This window comes from Sphaeroforma arctica (assembly GCF_001186125.1).
Source record: "Sphaeroforma arctica JP610 unplaced genomic scaffold supercont1.544, whole genome shotgun sequence".
Classification (NCBI taxonomy): Eukaryota; class Ichthyosporea; order Ichthyophonida; genus Sphaeroforma; species Sphaeroforma arctica.
The window spans coordinates 59310-59939 of record NW_014040014.1 but is presented as its reverse complement, the minus strand read 5'-3'; the positions used below and the strand labels follow the sequence as shown (position 1 = coordinate 59939).

The window sequence follows — 630 nt, the reverse complement described above, 5'->3', positions numbered from 1 at the left end:
TATAACTATGTTGTCAACACACAGTCAAGGATATACGCAAATTGACTTTATAATACCACAGTCGGTGACATAGGAAGCATCAGTTACAGATAGTACGGCATACGCATTGCCCGCTAAAACTGTTCCAGAGTGACTGTGGGATGAGCGTGCGAGAAGACGAACACACACTATCCAAAACGTTCCGCTGAGGAGTACATCGCATGGCGGGTGAGAACTAATACAAACACACATCAACAATACCTAAACATATCAAACCTTACCACACATTACACACACGTGTTATAGTGTACACGAAAATAGGTGCCAAGACACTTCACCTTAAAATCGTCTGAGAACGGTTCGTCATTCAGCATCATGTAGGGGTACTTGTACTTGGCATTGAATCGGTTTTCAAACGTCTTCAGTACCTCTACCAGTTGGTCCTTTTCTCTATTCCGCACCAACACGACTATGATCGCATTCTCTTTCTTCTTGGGGTCTGTTATGGGATACGAATAGTCGGACGAGTACAGGATACTGTCCACGGCTGCGCTCTGGTGGTCGTGCGCTGTCTCAGTCTGCGTGGATGTATGTCAGAATGACGCTATGTTGAGATTTACAGAGTATGTAATGTATAAATTCATACTAAAT

At 43.7% G+C, this 630-nt stretch overlaps 1 protein-coding gene across 1 annotated transcript; it reads right to left on the bottom strand.

Annotated features, from left to right (window-relative positions):
• Positions 1-317: 317 nt before the first annotated feature.
• SARC_07126 (hypothetical protein) lies at positions 318-623 on the bottom strand (the record flags this gene model as incomplete). The annotated part of the gene is made up of 2 exons (XM_014298947.1): positions 318-557; positions 600-623. Coding segments are annotated over 2 exons (264 nt in total), but the record flags the coding sequence as incomplete, so codon positions are not given.
• Positions 624-630: the final 7 nt, after the last annotated feature.